The sequence below is a fragment of the Chelonoidis abingdonii genome, chromosome 22 (genome assembly GCF_003597395.2).
Source record: "Chelonoidis abingdonii isolate Lonesome George chromosome 22, CheloAbing_2.0, whole genome shotgun sequence".
Classification (NCBI taxonomy): domain Eukaryota; kingdom Metazoa; phylum Chordata; order Testudines; family Testudinidae; genus Chelonoidis; species Chelonoidis abingdonii.
In genome coordinates, this window is record NC_133790.1 from 6001481 (window position 1) to 6019195 (window position 17715).

Here is a 17715-nt window from a genome sequence, read left to right on the forward strand (position 1 = left end):
TCTTCATCCTCTGACTGGTTCTTTGCTACCAGGAGACGTCTTCCTGCCAGGTGCTGCACGGGCGAGGTTAGCGCAAAGCAAGAGCCCCTGGTACGACACGTGGGGCTTTCTGTTAGCAGTTACTGCTCAATCCCTCTACGCAGGGCCAGGCACCAAATCCATTGCTGGGGAGTCTGAGCCTGTCGAAGGTGTGGAAAGGCCACACTCCGCAGAGCTTCTAGTCCTTTCCCCGAGGGAGCTCCAAGAGCAGCAGCATGGGTCCACTGCTGGGGAAGATGCTCACCCATGCCAAAGACTAGAGGTGGGAGCTGGTTTTAGCCTCAGGGTCCTGGGCAGGAGTCAGCACCATTTCTAGGGACACAGAGACTTGACAAGCTCATGCAGCCAACGAGGCAGAAGCAGGGTTAGAACCCAGAACCCCTGAATGCTAGTCCAGCACCCAAACCACTGCATCACACTGCTTTGCTCCACACACAAATCTGACAGGAGGCAGAGTTGACTGCTGGTTGGCCAAGAACCAGGGTGACAGGCCCAGCTCTGCTGCTGGACGTCACCAAGTCGCTTAACTTTTCCGTGCCTCAGTTTCCCCATCTATGAGATGGAGACAACACAGTCTTGCTAAACCACTTGTGAACATCTACCAGCTCAGGCAGCAAATCTGCTCACCCGCCCTTACCATTGTGATGAGAATGAAAAAAAATCAATGTTATTTTACTTGCCCATCAAACCCTCACTAGTCATCCAAGGTGAGCCAACAAGCAGGATTTTGCAAGGCTGCGGGAAGACCATTTGCACAGGGCTGTGAGACCCTGTGCTAGAAAGCATTGTTATTACTGGGCACGGCGGGGCTGACAGTTCATTCTAGGCTCAGGATGCCTAGTTACTGTATGTTAACCTTGGGGTCATCCTTAACTGGCTCTCCTTTCAAAAGGGCTCAGACAAACACACGGATGGGCCTGAACAGCGCTAGGTGTAGGGTTCAGTGGATGTCCCTATGCGTGTTTAAACCCCCTACATGTCCTTGTCGGGAGCTGGGCTGTAAAAGGAGCTCAGTCATTGTAGTTAACTTACCGTCGAAAACACAACTGGGGATAGGAGCAGTGTTATTACAAGGCTTGAGCAAACGTATTCCTTTTCTAACGTCAAGATGCATTTGGCTCACATGCCGAAATACAAGGATGGCAAAAGATGTTTCCACTTGTCTGTTCCACTCGCTCAGATCTCAGAAATAACACGGAAAAATTAGTGGCCACCATCCCGTCCGCGACGCAGGGAGAGCAACACTGAGGATGCAGTGCTGCGCCCGAAGGACACTGGAACGAGACCCGATTCTGGGCAATTGGAGGGATGGATAATGGGAGAGATGGAGCTGCAGAAAGCCTCGAGCACCAAGACAAGGCAATGATGCCGGAGCATGCAGCATACATAGCAATCCTGGCTTGTAATGGCCGCTTGGCGGTCTGTTCTCAACATTAATTATTCAGCTAAGTAGCCAAAGCATTCCTTACCTGGTGCTCCAATTAATTGCTTGTAAACACTGAGGAAAGCCGTCTCAGTCTCCTTGCTTCTTTTACTAAGCGCAATCACCTGAGGGAAAATAAAAATATGAGGTGAGGAAATGCGAAACCAGGACTTCAAAGAAGAGAAGAAACCCGTGAAGGCCAGGCTCTGGGCTTAGCTAACCCGGCATGAATCTGGAGTCACCCCCATCTAAGCCACAGGCAGAACTCCCTGCCACATGCCTGGATTGCAGCAGGGATGCTCCAGATTGGCACGAGCGTAACCGAGATCAGAATCCATGCCCTGCTACAAAGAATTAATAATTACCACCTACATTCGCCTCACCCCGCAGGGGCTGTGCAACTTCATTCACTGCAAAGCTGCTGGGTCTGTTCTCGAACCAGTAAACAAAATCATAACACTTAACAGCCTTTGACCCTTCGTTTTATTGCTTGGTGCCGCTTCTGATCATAAGTTCTGATTGCTGGGGTTTCTCTGGCTCACGCTAGGAATTATTTTTAGCAGAGGTCACCGCTGACTTTAAGATTATAACAGAGCAATGCAGAGTCGGGGCGCCTCTAGGGCACGCTGCAGGACCCTCTTTGATCAAGTTGTTTCCACCATAACTACAGGGATCTAACAGGGAACTGGGGTGGGGGAAGGAACTGAACTCCAAACCGAGGTCCTTATGACGGAGAAGTGCCAAGAGAAAAAGATTCCACGCTTACAACGGCTCGTGTTGCTGACCTAGCTGACCTGTGCAGTGTTTAGATTCCACAGACAGGGAGAACCTGGTGTGTATTTCCCCGGTCCTGTAGGTCAATTTACAGCACACAAACCTGTTCCACCAGCTTGTTTGCTTTTCGCCTTTATACTTTTTGCCAACTCCCACGATATTCTAACTTTCTTATTTAACAGAAACCCTGAAGATGTAGCCACGTCCACACGAGCTGCCCCTCTGCTGAGCTCTTCACAAGGTCTAGTTCTATTATGGGGTTTGTCTAGTTGACCAGAGGTGGAAATGGGACTGGCATATTCGCACAGGAACACTGGAAGTGATATTTCCAGGGACGGACCTTGTGGGCACTTTATAAAAAGCCTGGGGATACAGGCTCATCAGAATGAATAATAATGCTACTTGATGTGTGTCTAGCCCCTTTCATCAAATGCGGGAGAACATTTAACTGAACTGTTATTATCCCTGTAGTACAGATAGGAAAGTGGGGAACAGGCTCTGCCACAGACATCCCCTGAGACCACAAGCAAGTCACTTAGCCTCTCTGGCCCAGATCCTGGGAGGAATTAAGGCTCCATTGAAATCAATGGAAGTTAGAAGCCTAATTACCTCTGAATATCTGTGCCTTGGCTCCTCAACTGCATAATGGGGAGAACAGCCCTGCCCGGCCCCCTGGGGTGCTGTGAGGTTAAAGGCATTAACATTTGGAGGTGCTGGGGCTGACTACGTAGATACACAGAGAGGGCACACACTTTGCATGAGGTCACGCTGGGAGCTGGCACATTTGGGAACAGACCCAATGTCTCCCCTGCTTTCAGATCCCTCTTCCATCCAACAGAGCAACTGCCTGCCTCGGAAGATGGCCTCGTCATGTGTCAGTGCACTGCACATCCCTCCATTTGGGGTTGGTCTTTGCTCTCTGATACCTGGAGGTAACGGGACTTTCAAGTAATCAGAGGCTAGGGACACTCAAAGCACAGGATCGCATGCCTGACCATCTTGGCTAATAGCCACTGATGCACCTATCCTCCATGAACTTATCTCATTCTTTTGAAAACTAAATTATAGTTTTGGCCTTCACAACATCCCTTGGTAAGGAGTTCCACAGGTTAACAGGGCGCTGTGTGATGAAGTACTTCCTTTTGTTTGTTTTATACCTGCTGCCTATTCATTTCATTGGCTGACCCCGGGTTCTTGTGTTATGAAAGACGCAAACTCTCACTGGTACCTACCAGGCTCCCCACGCAGGCATCCTCGCTGCAGAGGTAACGGCACAAAGAATCCCACTTAGAAGAACCTAATGGGACATCAGCACCAGGCACCTCCAAGCAAAGCCAACCTGTCAGTTCTCCCTCTAATGCCTCACCTTAGGGAAAGCTGTCAGTGAAATTTCACTGGGGACAGATAGCACATTTCAGCTCACCTTCCCAGCTGCCACTCAACCCCCAAGCGAACACACACACACGACGAGCCCAGAAGAGAGAGACTCTTGTAGCTCTCTGGTAGGAATCACAGCAGTGATCTGGTGCGAGCAACCCTAAGCCCTGTGTTAATGCGCCATGTCAGCCGTAACACTAACCACCGTGTCAGTGGAGTATCAGAGGGGTAGCCGTGTTAGTCTGGATCTGTGAAAGCAGCAGAGAATCCTGTGGCACCTTATAGACTAACAGAGGTTTTGGAGCGTGAGCTTTCGTGGGTGAATACCCTCCGTGTCAGTGGAGACCATTCCAGCCCCAGGAGAAAGGCAGACTCGTAGTCAGCTGCTATACAGCACTATTCAGCTGCAGGTCTCACAGTGCTCAACAACAGAAGATCAGTATCATTACTCCCTTGTTACAGATAGAGGAACCTGAGGCAGAGAGCGCTCAGGGGAGTTGCCCAAGGACACACAATGAGTCAGTGGCAGAACCAAGGAGAGAAGCCAGGTTTCCCGACTCCCGGTTCAGTGCCGTATCCACTGGACCAGCAAATTATGCAGCTCAGTTGGTTTTATTTGCTTCTACCTGAAGGTGGCTTAGTGCTAAACCTGCCTTTGGAGCATATTCCTTACCCCCACAACGTTAGACACGTGTGGCCCCCGTAGCATGGTCTACAGAAACGACTCCACCAGCCCCCAGGCTACCCAACCCTGCCGACATGGGTTGGCAGAGAGGCCAGCCAGCGCGCTCACCTCGCTTCACTACATGCTTCGCAGTCAGCGTTAAGAAGCAGCACACTGCCTGTGTGCATGAATCCGTCCCTCTCCTTCGGGAGGAGAAACACCCAGCTGTTAAGGAAGAGAAAGATATGGCTGGCCAGTCACAAGGCGTTTACCTCACCCTTCTCCATGGCCCTGAAATCCTGCCAGATGCAAGCAGCTGTGCCTCCATTCCCAAGAGTTGTCTGTTACGTTATGTCCCATCATGAGACCTGGACTTTCCATGCACTGGGCAGTTATTTTAATTTGGAACCCACAAACCCAAGAGATGGCTCAGGGGGAGCCCCACAGAGAGCAGACATGAGCAAGACAGGAAACACAGCTTTGCAGTTAAGGCACAACACCGCACAGGGATTCGAGAGACCTCGAGTCAACTCATGGCTCTGCTACAGACTCACTGTGTGACCTTGGTCAAGTCACTTCTTCTTTCTGTGCCTGTTTACCCAACTGCAAGACAGGAACAATGACAATACAGCCATTGCTTGTCCATCTATTTAGATTGTAGACAGGGGCCGGACTATCTCTGACTATTAGTCTGTCCAGTGCCAAGGGCAATAAAGCCTCACCACAGATTGCGACTCTGAGCGCTACTGTAATATAAATATAACAATGACCACGACAGCGTTAACAGGCAGAGAAATGTCAGGAGGTCAGAAAAAGTTTATCTGGCTGAGGTTCTGTAGCCTCTGCCCCATTTACTCCCCATACATGTCTGCTGCCCCTGGAGGGCAGGAGTTCCCAGGTGCCCACATGGCAGTGAGGAGGGAGGAGGTTGTCAAAAGGATCCATGGAATTAAACAAAGTAACTAGTTTACGCTTGGTGCAGGATCCACACCCTGCGTCCTTTGCCTTTGGCTAAATTCCTAACACTACAGTAATGTCATGCCAAGATAAATCATTGATGCGCTTTGAGTAAATGAAAATTATAATTTAATGCTGGAGTTTAAATAAGAAATAAGAATTTCACCTTTTATTTTAATGGCAGGCTGCTGAGCTGGGTCCAACAACACACACCCCGAAAAGCCTCAGCCACGCTGACATCTCCAGGTCAGGGTGGGATGGCTGAGACCCCAGTTCCCCCCTCCCCCTTTTCTTTTAGTCCTCGCAAACCCAGGGGCCTTCCCATCAGGGTGTGCAGCCTCCCAGAGGGGCTGCAGCCAGACTACCACTGCGCATTTTAGAGGTAACTAAGCTCCACTGCGTTGCATGGCTAATACCAGACCAATACATTAGTCCTGCCACAACATCCCCATTCAACATTGATGAGCATGAATCTTTTACTCCAGTTAATTTTTCAGCATTTGCCTACACAATCCTGGGGTTTTTTTCCCCACTCGCTCCCACCTGACTGCAGAGCTCTTTGTTCACTAAGATCCTGACTGTCTAAAGGTTTTTAAGTGCCTAACTTCCATCAAAATCAGTAGGAGTTAGGTGCCTAAATAACCTGGAGAATCTGGATCAAAGTGACTTTGTTCAGAACTTTCACGTTCATCCTCGATGGATTTGCTGATGCCAGAGAGCATGATCCATCGCCTTCCAGTCCTTGGACAGATGGGGGAAAAAAAAGAGGTTAAAATTAGGGAACCCAGGACGCACAAATATCCCCTTCCAAAGAGCATCTCTGTGCTACCGCATGGATTTCGCTCCAAGCACGAGACTGAATTGAGGAGTCTCAGCACAGAGCCTAAAGACCGAGCTGGTCTCTGAAGGCTGTGGGGAGAAAGTTTGTATCAGCCCTGCTTGGAATTGGATAATCAACAATCACCTGACACTTTCACTAGCGCTAAGTCTCTGCTCCTGCCAGGAGCAGCATCCAGCTGAGCCTCCAGGCAACCCCCCCGACCTCGCTGGGGCACTGAGTAGCCATGGCAATCCGCCCACGTGCTGTCACTTGTGGGAGCAGGCCCTGAATTCGTAACAAAAGTTAGGGGAAAAGGCTGAAACCACCGCGACGAGTGAGACCGGGATGGCGTTTGTCTAGCCACATACTCCAGCGGAGGGTGTTGAAGCGCCAAGTCATTGCAGGCTGCATGGTGTAGCTAGCTGAGAACCAGGCTGGGAGCCTGGAATCACAGGGTTCTAATTCTCTTTCCTCCACTGACTGGCCGGCAAGGTCTGGGGCCAGTTTCTGGGCCGCGAATGTTAGATTTAAGAGGCAGGTAGGAAAGTAAAAGGAAGTGGCCCAGGGAACTTAGCCCTTCTGATAACAACAGAACGCACGGATTGAGCTATAGCGTACAGGGCTCTCTCGGGTGCTCACTACATGAGTACCCAAGAGCCTCACTGATATTAAAGCATTTATCCTCGAGTAGGAAAGTATTATTACTCCTGTTTCACTTATGGGGAAGACTGAAGCACAGAGAGGTTAGATCCTTAGGGCCAGAGTCATGAAGGGATTTACAATCCTAGCTTCCTGGAAGACAGGAGCCTAGACTCCTTTCTGGGGTCTGGGCCTTAAGCCCATTCTGAAGGGCTTTGCTGAGCTGAGGCCGCGGTGATTTGCCAAGGCCCCCGGGAAGTCTGCGCCAAAACTTGGAACAGCCTCACGATCTCCCATGTCCCAGCTCAGCACCTAACCGTGGATTTCGTCGTCTGACTTTAGACAGCCACATTCGAAAACTTCGGCTTCGACCTCCTTCCCCTGGGCAGAGGACCCAGCACCAGGCTTTGGTACCACTTATGCCTCCTTTTCCCCATCCTCATGGGGGCACTGGGCAGATTCATTACTGGATGTTCATTCCGTGCTCTGAAAGTGCAGAGCACTGATTGCGTAAGTGCTCAGAGTTGTGATAAAGCCCCTGGACCAACCGCATTATTGTAACAGAATTCGGTTTATTCCAGAAAAGGTCAAGGATCAAAAAACATTGCTCTGTGTTAATTTATCCTTGGACAGAGATACCCTGAAATCTCACCAGGAAGCCAGGCTGATCTCAGGGTAAAACCCATCAGATACATTGTACTCTAACATTTGCAATAACTTCAGAGCTAATAATAAGGCAATGAGCAGCTTGTCTGTATTAATAATCATCTTCCACTCAAGGAAGAGCAGGGGTCTTGTGCGCCTCTAGAAAGAGAACCAGGTCCTGTTTGAAACTACAACTGAACTGGTCCCAACTGGCAGAAGTGGTATGAGCCATGGTGTAATCATCAGTTACAGCGATCGCAGATTTGATCATTATCGAACGAAGTCCTAACTTCCAGCCACAGCACAGTGACAGCTCCACAATCTCACCAATCTAAAGGGGTGAGAGGTTTTTGTTTGTTTTTTGGGTTTTTTTGTTTTGTTTTTTGGAGGGGGAGGGAGGAAGTCTTCCCATTGCTAGAAAAGCTTCCAACCCCCACACAAGAGTGAATTTAAATTGCTTGTCATTCAAAACAAAAGCAAACCACTCATTTGTAATTCACCAGCCACGCTCACAGTCACTAGAGCACAAAGATCATTTTTCTATTGTTAAAATTGCATAAGCCATGGCTTTTTTTAGCATCTAATACAAAGACTCACTTTCTCATTCTAGTGCTTTCAGCATCTTCAAAATTTGGGGGCTCTCTTTAGCATTTCACAAACAAATTCGGCTTCAGGGGGTTTGAAAGAACACCACAAACACAGCAGCAATAGGCCAGTAACACAAGCGGAAAATTATCTGAGCTCTGTGTGCATTTTAACTGGACAAAGTTCCGTTCTCTGCATTATCCAGCTGCACATCATCTCTTGGTGGTTTTAAAAGCCGATTTAAGGCTCCTCCTTTTTACAGCAGGAGAGGCTACTGCAATGCTTCTGCACTGGAATACAATATCCCTATGGAGCCCTATTCCATCTCTAGCCTGTACATTACAATGAACGCAGACTTTGCCTTCCCAGAGACTCACCGTTCTAGTGCAGTTGTTTTATCAGCCAAGAACCAGAGAACTAGGTTACTAATATTCATTAGCAGTTGCTAGCACAACAAAAGGGCACGATGGCTCAAGGTCAACATTTTCAAACTTGGATGCCTATAATTAGCCACCTAAATACATACTAGGGCCCGAAGGCATCTACTGAAGTCAGTGGAAAGATTCCATTAATTTTGGTGGGCACAGGTTGGGTCCCAGCCACTCACTAGAAGGGGCCTGCTTAGCAAAGGGGCTGAGAACATGCAGCTGACGTGGAAAACTGGCCACTTATCCTGATGCCCCAGTGAACATAGGTGCCTAAGCTTGGAGCACCCACATTTCAACCTTATGACCCATGTCAGTGACACGTAACTTTCCATTTCAAATAAGTAGAGGGATCTCACTGGAGAGGAAACAATCATCGGTATTGACTTTTATTGGAAGTGTTATGGCAGCCCAATTTTTACTTTATAAAAGCATCGCCTCAGTATCACGGGCTGAGACGAGAACTATTTAGTGTTGACTGTACAACTTGTGCAAAAAGCATCATAAACTCATCCCATGGAGCAATGAATTAGGAAAGAGCAGATATTGTACAGAATCCTGTATTCTCCTTGGGTTTTAGGTTTGCCAAGTGGACGCAGTGTGGCTGGACTGGGATTCAGGAGGAGATCTGTGTTCTGGTCCCAGCTCTACCATCGACTCACTGAGCAAATCATTTCATACCTCTGTGCCTCAATTTCCCCCTCTGCAACGTGTGGCTAACTCTGCCTTCCTGCTTATGGAAATCATTTTGAGATCTATATCAGCCAAGAGCTCAAGGGGCTTTAACTTTTTTTCCCCATTTTTAAATGGTTTGGGGGTTTCATAAAATCTGTAATATTCAAATGGAAGAGAGACAAATGTTCATTCTAGTCAGAACCCAAAAGTATGTAATTCTGTGTAAAAGATATGTTAAAATTCACATACAATAGAAGGTCATACATCCAGTACTGAACTTTTCTTTTTTCTATGAAAGAACAAAATCACTAAGTACACACATGAACACCTCTGCGTGCACACTCACAAACACATGTAGTTAAAGAGTAAAAGGGTAATAAAAGTTTTGGGGTTTTTTTTAAGAGGAACTTTATATAGCCCTCTTCACTATGATATTTGAGCAACCTCAGAGTCACTAGGGGATTTTATCTCCACAGCCTCCCTGTGAAGGAGGGCAGAATCCCTCCCCATTACAGAGACTGGAACCAAGGCCCAGGGTAGATTATACAGCCTGGCAAAGGTCACACAGGAAGTCGGTAGCTCAGCTGAGTATTAAAGCCACAGATCCTGAGTCCCAGGTCACGCCTTATGCACTACACAATCTGCCTGCCTGGGACAGGAAGGTAAAAACAAGGAGTAGGGTGACAAGCAGAATTAAGAGAGCAAATGGACATGCTCAGGCAAAGATCTCAAATGCTAAATATTACCACGGCGGGCGTTCTGAAGCACCGTACTGCCTTTCTTAAAACACAGTAATAAATAATATTAACATTAGTCTTTCTACAACGCTTTTCATCTTCAAAGCACTTTAAACTTTCAAATCAATTTATCAATGTATTATCTGAGATTAATCACCTTAGAAATATACAAAAGACTTAAACCTTAACCCTTATGAAAAAGGCCAACAAGGCGAGCCTTTCTATAGGGCTAGAAAGCTTCCCACCAAAATTAACCGAGAACTCTTTCCTTGTTACAGAATTCCACAGGGCTGGTTCCAACAATCCACAGAAAGGACATCACTGGCTTAAATTTGATGCGTGAAATGCTGCACGGGAGTTTTGCCGTTGACTTCAGGGGGTCGGGATTTCATCTCATAGGTTTTGCAATCGTTTCTATGGAAGCTTCTTACATTTTATAGAACCTTTGATTCCAACCCTATTGCAATCTTTTCCTGGAGGGCACTGGGAGGTCAAGGTTGCCACAAAGCAACGGAAGCCCAAGAGTGACTCTTTTCAAAGGTGAGCAGTTTAATCAGCAGCAGGGTGATCATCACACCAGTCTGACTTTTATGCCTGGCCTCTCCCCAGCACTGAAGCAAGGCTGTGACCAGCCAACCCCAGCTCCCACCACAGGGAAGCCCTGAGCTGAACGGGACTCACCAGACACAGCCCACAATGGAGATAATGTGATCAGTGAGGTGCCCATTCCACCAATGTTAAATGAAGCTGCTGAGGGACAGCAGTCTGCATATAGCGCCTTTGCAGTCCTCAGACTAAAACATGGGATACAGGAAATAATGCATCACAGCAGACATCGCATGCATGGCTAAAGAGCCACGTGGAGAGGACACCAATTCAGTCCCATTTTACAGAAAAGGTGCTTTTACAAAGGATTAAAGCAGGAGCTGAGAGCGCCCTGGTGAAAGACACCGGAATTATGTGACAGGTGCGCTCAGACACGCTACTCCCGTTTTAGTATTTTCAGCCAGTAGTTCGCTCTGCTCTTTCAGGAAATGTCAGCTAAAAAAAATTTAAATGACCTTTTCCGGATAGAGATAATCTACCTAAATATATCAGCCAATCGCCTGAGTTTTTAAGGAGAGAATAAAGTCATTCTGGGGACACTCCAAGTGTATGTTTCCCTCCTGCAGATGGGCCACCTTAAACTACTCTAGAAAATACATTGCTAGGAACTGTTTGTTTTGAGGATAAGCAAATGAAATGCATTGAAAAAGCCTTCAAGGGAAGGTGCTGAGCTTTTTGGCCTAGTGCTTGTTTTGTTTTTTGTTTTTTTAACAAAACCGCTTTTACAAACCCAGAACTGAATTGTTTTTATGATTGAAAAAAAAAAATCTCAGTGGAAGTTTTAGAGTTGAATATTTCGCTGTGGTACCATAAACCCCAGCAGAAGATGACATGGCTTATACATCACAACCAGAAAGTGAAGCCTACCTCCAGCACCCATCAAACTTCACTGCACATTGGATCAGGCCCATGGCTGAGTGTGGACAATTCTTCTAGTTTCTCAATGGCACAAAATATGAAACACTAACTTCCTGGTTACTTATGAACATTTAGCTCCCCTGCTCTGGGATGGGGTGGGAGTTTGGTCATCTGGGGTTTGTTCCTGCTCCCAGTTAAGTCAACAGAAGTTTTGCCATTAATTTAAATGGGAGTAAGATCAGGCCCTCTGTTAGGATTTGATTTTCAAACACTCTCATCATTGGCCTTACTCTGCTCTCAATGGAGTCAGTGGCAAATTCCCACTGGGTGCAAAGCTAGGCCAACACTGAGCACTTATGAAAACCCCACTTGCAGTGATGCACCCAACAGGGAAGAAATTCTCTCTCTGATTTTATCTGCACAGTACCAGTTCCATTTGAGAACCCTACCGCCCACCTTAGCAAGAGCGTAAGGAGCACGTGTGGGCAAGACACAAGTCATCAAGAGAGTGAGGACCCACAGAGGCTGTTTAATTGGCTGACACAGCTCTGCCAGTCCAGTCCTGGGGATTAAATATTACCTTTGCTGGGAAATGTTGTGACAGGCTGGAGGTTGGTATTTTACCTGAGTTCTAAAAAAAAGTTAAATGTCATACTGTAATCGAAACAGAGCAGTTTGTGACTAATCAACCAATCCTGACTGATCAGATCACTCTTCCTTTTTCAAGGCTGCCCCTCGGGCTGAGTTTTACATAAAGGGTACTATCCTGTCCGAGACTCCCTTCCTACACGGGTCAATAGCATGGGCTGAACCGCACCGAAGTCTGAGTTTCCACAAGGAACTCTTCCACCCACACGAGTGGTACTGACCTATAGAATACAGTTGGCTTTAAAATAAGATTCCCCTTTGAAACCAGTGGGGAGTTCTGCATAAAACCCAACAGCACAATGTAGCCGGCTGTCCTTCACCAGGTGAAAAGACAGCAAGAATGCTTGTGTGGATGGGGAGAGAAGTACAGTCTAATTCAGCCCTGATATATGCCTGTGCCACTCCATTTAGGTAATCAGTTATGCTCTTCTTACAGCTGGGTGGAAAGTGGATCTAATTTCAAATCACTTTATTGTGTGAAAAATATATCACAGTATAGAGACATTTTATATTATGTGAGTGGCTGGGTTCGATTTCCTTCCCCAGCCCGTTTAAAATATTTTGGGTTTTGATACCTAGTCAAGTGATAATTTAGATTCAAGATGTAGGGTTTGTCCTAAAGCAAGCAAGAAAGGTTTTTAAAAATTGTGAAAGCAATACAACTATTCACATGCATTTAAAAACAAGAAAGGTGAGTGAAAATAGAAAGGTTTGGGCTTGGATTTATACCAACATTTGCAGTACACGGTATCCACCACCCAGACATTGCTTCAGGATGCTTGGAGCAGGAGGAGGAGGAGAAACTGACTAGAAAAAAAAGTGAAACTGACCAGTGGATTTTCATAGCTCCAGTGGAATGAAGGGCAAAGAGTAAACCAATTGCACAAAAGGGGGAAAGCTACTTAGATTAACTTTGTGTTAATCACCCAAGGCAGGGAATGTGCTTTTCAAAAGGAGATCATTTTTATTCGACATCACCACTTTAAGACAAGGAAAAAAGGAGGAAGCAACAAGAAAGCACACACATGAGCACATCCCAGATCAGATGTGGAATTATTTACAAATGTCTCTCTGTTCGCTGGATTGAATTTTCCCCTGGGCAGAGGGCCCAGCACCAGGCTTTGGTACCACTTATGCCTTATTTTGAAGTAGCACCTAGAGCTGGTGCTGAGCCCTCTGCCCAGAGGTGAAATCCACCCAAACAGCAAATGCTCCAAAACAAAGGTCCAAATCCACCCAGAAACTTGCAACGCTGTTTTCTTCAGAGATCTCTTTCCCCCACCCGTGTCTCAGTGCCTGCAAGAGGCACTGCTCACATGGGTATAATCCTATCAGAACATTGCTGCCAGTTGGATATGTTTCACTCAGATGCAAACTCCCAACTCCTTTGTGTGGTGTTTCACCGGTAACCTGTCAGAGTGGCTGGTCTTCCCACCCTCCTGATTGCAATCAGTAATGGGAGAGGAGCTGAAATGCCTGCTGCCAGCCACAAGATCACAGAGATGGCCATTTGAGATGTTAAACCTTCATTTAACTGCTGTTTTCCCTCGCCCTGCAAAATCCTCCAATGATCTGAGGTATGGCAAGCACTCAGCTATTATATATTGGTGTGACATTAATTTATTTTTTGTTTCCTTCCACAGTGTACCCTGACTCCAGGTGAGAAAACGCAACTGTGCTGGAACAACTCGGATTGATGAATTACATTTATGTGCTGGGTCTTTTTCATGGCTGGTGACTTTCCAGCAAAGCAATTATCACTGTAGAATGCATAATAGCCTAATTAATTACTATTGTCAGACTGGCCTCTCTGCCATGATTATACCTTATGAAGCCAACTTTTTAAACATTTGGAAGCAGAAATATTATTATAATTGACTGGCTAAACGGTTAAACTCTCCTATCTCTGTTGATCCTTCCCAGTATCAAAACTTTGTTAACCACCAATTGTGTGATCACCTCAGCGTCTCATCTCGAAAGGAGTAGAATCTGAATTGCATTGGGGTGGTTTTATTATTTTGAACATGCAATCAAATCTAGGCTGACAGTTCAGTTGTTTCAATCTAAATCCTCAGAGTAAAACAAAGGAGTGTATGTTTTTTAAGACTAGGAACACGGGAACGGAGGTCTCCAAATGTTCAATGCAAATTGTGAAGGAGAGAAAATCAGAGTTTTGCACTCTTTTTTTGCTGCCTCTTCTTTTTCTGGGATGTATTAAGAAAGCCTGCAGAAGAATAAAGAAAGAAAGACTAGAGGTGGGCAGGGAAGAGAAGAGGACTCGTCTTCTTTTCCCCCCTATATTTATGAGGAAGGTCAAATCAGGTGTCCCTTGTTAGGAAAGTTCTATGCAAAAACAGCTTGTTGTGTATGTAGACAGTCAATCTGAACAGCGCCATCTACTGATGCACAAGAGTATGTAACATTGTTCATAAGACTGTTGGTTCAATAAAGTTGTTGTTACGTACTGCAAAAGCACCCCAAATTGCAGCTCCTAATGTTCCCTGGTTCTGGTTGGCAACTCCATGTGATTGCTTCAAACCTTTTTGCTTTTTTAGTTAGCACATGGATCTTTTTTTCCACCTTTTTATTGCTCCGTTTAAAACGCTTGTTTTGGTTTAACCCCATCTAATTCAAATACACAATCACTTCAATTAATCAGATTTCCATTTTAAATATGGGATGTCCTAACCCTACAAAGCTTTCTGAGTGTCTTGTGTCCTTCCTTGCAGACCTCGTGAACAAAGCCCTGAATTTCTAACCTAGAAAACAAGCAAATACATGAATAAAATTATCTCCTTAGAAAAAAGAAAGCCAAAACTTCTCGGGAGTTCTTTATGCACCATAAAAATGGCTCCCCAAAAGTGCTGCTACATTTCTTGAAGGAAATGAAGATGGGAGAGGTGCCCCTCCAATTTCGAATGCTGCTTCCTTTCAGGGACAGGTAGCCCTTACAAAGTACAAGCAGCAAAAACCAGAGTGGAGTGACCACTGTGGAGGAATTACTGGCAGCAGGGCAGCGTGATCAGAGGCTGGAGAAAGGATTGTAACGGGGCTGACTGTTGGATGGTAATTGGTTTTCAGCCACAGTGAAACTGGTAATGAAATCAGCAGGAAAAAAACCCTGCAAAGGCCCATGGCTGGCTGAAATAAAACAACCTCCAGTGGAAATCTATCTGAATGACAGAGCAACAGCCTCAGATGCTAAAATGGGTGGCGTTTGCCAGCCAGGTGAGCAAATAATAATTTGGCCTTGTCTAGCATCTTTCATCCAAGGATCTCAGAGTGCTCTACAAAGCTGGAGCAGTGTCATCATCCTCCATTACACAGAGAGGGAAACTGAGGCACAGAGCACTTAAGTGACTTGTCCAAAGTCACGCAATGAGGTGAGGAGCAGGGATAGAACCCAGGTCTTCTGATGACACGGCACCTGCACTGAAACTCAGGTGCCTTGGAGCTGTTCATCATTAAAGCAACTGGCTGCTTCCTAGGAAATACTCCCCAGCCAGACGCCTTGAGGAGAGAAAAGCCTTCCCGCTGCTGGGCAATACTGCGCTATACTGGCCTCAAGTGGTTAAGGTGGCATTAAATAAGAATACAGGCCGCAAAGGGACGTAAATACATACACACAAGAGTTCACAGGAGCACATCGCACAACGTAGCCACCTATCTTGCTGCACCGATCCAATACAGCACCTGGGCAAAACCCCTCTGAGCTATAAAACTAGGGTAGAGCCCAGGTCTGGGACACAGGTGGCTTGGGGCCAATTGCTGGCTCACCCGCAGACCTCCCCTGTGACATCGAACCAGCCACTTGATCCGTCCTGTGCCTCAGGTCCCCGCGTGTACAGTGGGGCTCGCGTTTCCATCCCTCGTGGGGGCTGTGGAGTTACAACCCAGGAGTGACCGAGAGATGCTCAGATCCAATGGAGACAAGAGTCACACAGGTAACTCGACACATCTGGCAGAGACGGACACATTGCTAAGTGGGGCAGGTTTCAGCTCAGTTTTGCATAACTTCCTCAGTGGGGGCTTGTCGTGCCACCCCCCAGATCCGGGCTGATTCAGCGCTGGGGCCCATTTGATCCCAGGTTCCAAGGTAATGTCAATAGCTGAGAGATTCTAAGGAAGAGCAGCCAGTGTAGCAACAGGTGCTGTGCAAAGGAAGGCATCACTCTTGGCTGGGGCCCAGTCAAAGCCATCAGGGAAAAGAGTGACCGAGGGCGACAGGATGGGGGTTTTATAATGGCTGGGCGGGGGGGAGCTGGGCGTAATCATCCTAGTCTCTAATGGAGAGGAAGAAAATAAAGACAAATACAGGGGAGCAAGGGGAGAGATGACAAAGGGAGACAGGATCAGCTGGAACTCGGAACGGGAGATCTACTCAACATTGACCCCAGAAGACACCAGCTACTCTGGAAGGAGGAGGGCAGGTGCACCCTGCAAGCAGCGAAGGCCCCTGCCCAGCCAGGGAAGCTGCAGCATTGCATGGCCCCGGGGCGGAGAGCTGCAGACAGGAGGTGCTGAAAGCAAGAACAGGTTTCCTAGCCAAGAAATATTGCTGGAAAACAGAGCAGGGAAGGGGACTGGGTGAGTGTGCAGCACACAGCAGAGCAGCAAGGGATCCCCCAGGGATCTCCCAGGAGGGAGAGGAACGTGTGGCCGCCTAGGGCTGTGGACAATCCCAGCTAGGAGGTGCTAGAGATGAGCAGCCAGGCTGGTGGAGGACAGACAGGATCGTGTCTAAAGAGGGGCAGGAGAAGGAAGCAGGAGAGTTACCCACTGGCTGTGGAAAGGGAGAGGAAGGAGGGAGAGTGTCTGGTCAGAACTGGGAATTCACATCAAGTCCAGGGTGCTTTGGAGCAGCAGCGCTGGGCTAAAGAGCTGCGGTAGGTTTCCAGGAGGGAGCAGGGGGAGATGCTTTCCCATGGCCAACCCGCAGTGCTGGGCGAAGGCCAGAGGGCCTTAGTAGGCAGCGTACCAAACTGCACGTGCCCCACCTCTGACCACGGCCCCAGAACACTGTATCTGACCCAAAGCCCTTCGAAGTCAGTGGCAGTCTTCCCATCGCCTTTGGATCAGGCCCACAGGCAGGTCTTGGACAGGGATCAGAGACAATTTTGGCCAAGAGCTGCCAACTGGCCATATCTTCCCTGTTAGCGACTAATGGCCACACATTTCCCCAGTCATCACACAGGCACCAGACGATCCCACGGGAACTCAGGCACAGCACAGCTCCTTACCCAACAGCTAGCCCCAGTGGAGCGAAATGAAATGAAATGTTGGGATGAAAGCTAAATCTGGAACATGCCTGTTGTCTGAGCATCCCTGTCTTTTCCCCTAGCGTGCTGTAGCCCTGTGACCCAGCAGCTGGGAAGGGGGGTTAAATATTTCTAAATATTTTCCACATATCGCTCAGGCTTTGTAACCCAGCCCATTAAAATGTTTGTAAATGCTGAGACTCTGAAGACACACTAAGGAGCTGCTGCATTTAACTGTCATTAAATATGTTGGATATTACCCTGGGACATGGCAGTTCTCATTCTTTCCAGCGCTGCTCACGCTGGAGTCCATTTCTCTGAAGTCAGAAAGCTCACAACATGTTCACGAGGCCAAAAAGCAATTCACGTCAAAAAGATCAATAATATAAAAATACAGCAGGAGAATTCTAGTTAAAGGGAATGTCATATAAATATGTTGTTCACGTTCATGAATCGAAGATGAAAAAAATTAATCAATATAGTTCTTTAGACGATGTTATTTCTAATGAGAAATATACCAAGACGCTGCAAATAACTGCTTTAACGGAGGGGAAAAAAAGCATTAATAATTTACTTTATAAAGCA

The 17715-nt window shown here is 47.1% G+C and overlaps 1 protein-coding gene across 1 annotated transcript in view; it reads right to left on the reverse strand.

The window, feature by feature from the left end:
- CUX2 (cut like homeobox 2) overlaps window positions 1-17715 on the reverse strand; it is a 94209-nt gene that overhangs the window by 63084 nt on the left and 13410 nt on the right. Inside the window, exon 3 of the mRNA XM_032800608.1 lies at window positions 1509-1587. Within this exon, the coding sequence (XP_032656499.1) occupies window positions 1509-1587 (79 nt within the window). The remainder of the gene's footprint in view (window positions 1-1508; window positions 1588-17715) is intronic.